We start from the raw sequence: 2,227 nt of genomic DNA on the forward strand, positions 1-2,227 counted from the left end.
ACGAGAGGGGTAGAGTTTATGCTCTGAGCCCAGCTCCTTGGTCAATTTAGGAGCGTGACGGACACAGCGCGGGTTTGAACCACCCGCGGACTGCTTGCGAGGACCATCAGGACTCTTCTGTGAAGATACAGGGTATGTATCATGATAGAACGGGCATCAAACCTAGAAGCACGGGGGTAGCCAAATACGGCAAGGCAGAGAGGGCTAGCCCCGGCCCCAGATAGTGCCCTTCCAGCAAATCGAGCCCTAAGCCTGACAGATCCGTGTGTGAATGAATGAATACATACTACTACTACTCTTACCAACTCTACCACCAACAATAATAGCAGTCGACACATCGACATAACAAAAGCCATTCTTCAATCCTTTTCCACCCATGAAGAATATTCAAAAGACAGGTCGTCTCCATTTGACCCGTCATCGTCCGTCGACTGCTCGTCTTCTGGAGCCTCCTGGTTGGTGTCCAGAATGGACGACCGGTTCTTGACTTGATTGGCCGCGACTTCGAGAAGGAGGTCCGAGTTCCCGACCGTTGGGCATGAAGCACCCTGCAGCAGGGGCTTATACTCATGTCCCAGCTCTTCTACAAAAGCCAAGAGCATGTTCTTTGGGAGATATCTCCCCGGGGTGCACCAGAAAGGCCTCCCATCTTCATGCTTCAAAGAGTCCGCGGCCCGTTGACCGGCCTTGGCCTCGTTGTGCTGCCAAGCGTGGCGAAGCACCTGAATGCAGTAATGGAAGTAGACGTACCTTGCGGATGGTCGAAACGAGGTACGAAACTGGAGTTTGCGGCCGTCAAGGTCACGGAATGTCAGAGGATGGAGGCGGTACACTCGGTCATCAAGTCTGTCCCATTTCTGGTCTAGGATCTTGACTTGGTAATCGCGCGGCTCATTTAGGAGCCACGTCTTGATGGTTTCAATCGACATGCAGGTGCTTTCAGGGAGATGAGGGACAATTGCCAGCTTTCCTATGTCGAAAACCTTCTCGATGTGAACCGGAAGAAGAAGGCCATTTCGAGGCGAAAAAAGCTCAGACTGGGCTTTTCTGCCAAATATGGCATCCATCGCGTCCTGACCATGCCCCCATGCAAAAAGATGACTGGCGACAACAAGGTCCGAGTCCAGGTACTCTCCCATTATCGGGCACCAAAGCGCATCATACCCAGGCTCCTTTGAATCGTGTACCTCAATAAGAGCTTGGCGAAAGTTGGCTTGATCCGCTGTGGGTCGCTTGCCAACGCCTGTCGTCCGAATTCCAAGACCGATCTTCGAAGAGACAAAAAGCTTCATGAAAGCAGTGCGTGCTGGACTTTCCCTTTCTTGAAGTGCCTCTCTTCGCTTCTCATAGATTTTCTTTGTCTGTTCTGAGGCCTTGATCTGTTCGGAAAACCTTTGAGCCTCGGGAGTCTCTTTCCACTCGTCCTCGGACAGCTTTGATTCCACGATCGAGACTTTGCGATCCGATTCGTACACCTTGAGATGTATATCTTCCAATTCGGCCGCTGTGCTCCAGAACGAAGCATCGAAGGAAGCTTGGGCCTTCAATTTTGCACTCCGAGCTTTGAGCTCTTTCGTCAACTCCAATTTCCTTTTTTTCTCCACGGCAATGTCGCAAAGCGGCGAAGACGCCATCGATCCCGTCGATGAGGTGCAATTGATGAAATGTTTACGCTTCGTTGTCACTCCGCTTTCGATAGAGCGGCTGTCGCCGGAAGATCCAGCACAGGTCACCTCACTTGACCAGGACATCTCTTCCACTGGGCCCTTCTGCCAAGACAAGAGAACGATCTTGGGAAGGGGGAAGCGGCCCGTTTGGCAGATCGCAGAGTGTTTCCGAGATAAAACGGTAAGAGCTTTTGGATTAAAGTATAATTCTGTCTTGGAAGAAGCAGATGCTCCTCCTGTATAAATGGAAGGGCTTGAAGATGAATATGAGGGTGAGAATAAGGCTATGGGGAAGAGAAGAATTCTTGCAATTGGGAAAAGACGAGAATCGATATGAATGACAGGGAACTGGTTGGCAAGAGTACACTACAACATTCTGACGGCTCGATGTCAACAAAGGCGGCGGCTGCAAGGAAAGAGCTACTCTAATACGATATATCGACGTCAGTGCAATTGCTGGAAGCTCAGTTCACTCTCACATTGGAAGAATTTATCGACGATGACTCACTTTTAACAAAAGAGAGCGGGCTTGGGGAAAGAGTGAACGTTTTGACACATAA

At 50.4% G+C, this 2,227-nt stretch overlaps 1 protein-coding gene across 1 annotated transcript; it reads right to left on the minus strand.

Annotated features, from left to right (window-relative positions):
• Window positions 1-359: 359 nt before the first annotated feature.
• POX_a00365 (uncharacterized protein) lies at window positions 360-1,751 on the minus strand (the record flags this gene model as incomplete). Its single annotated transcript, XM_050109309.1, has 1 exon — window positions 360-1,751. The coding sequence occupies one exon, from the start codon at window positions 1,749-1,751 to the stop codon at window positions 360-362; it is 1,392 nt and encodes a 463-aa protein (XP_049973077.1).
• Window positions 1,752-2,227: the final 476 nt, after the last annotated feature.

This window comes from Penicillium oxalicum, chromosome I (assembly GCF_001723175.1).
Source record: "Penicillium oxalicum strain HP7-1 chromosome I, whole genome shotgun sequence".
NCBI classification, from domain to species: Eukaryota; Fungi; Ascomycota; class Eurotiomycetes; order Eurotiales; family Aspergillaceae; genus Penicillium; species Penicillium oxalicum.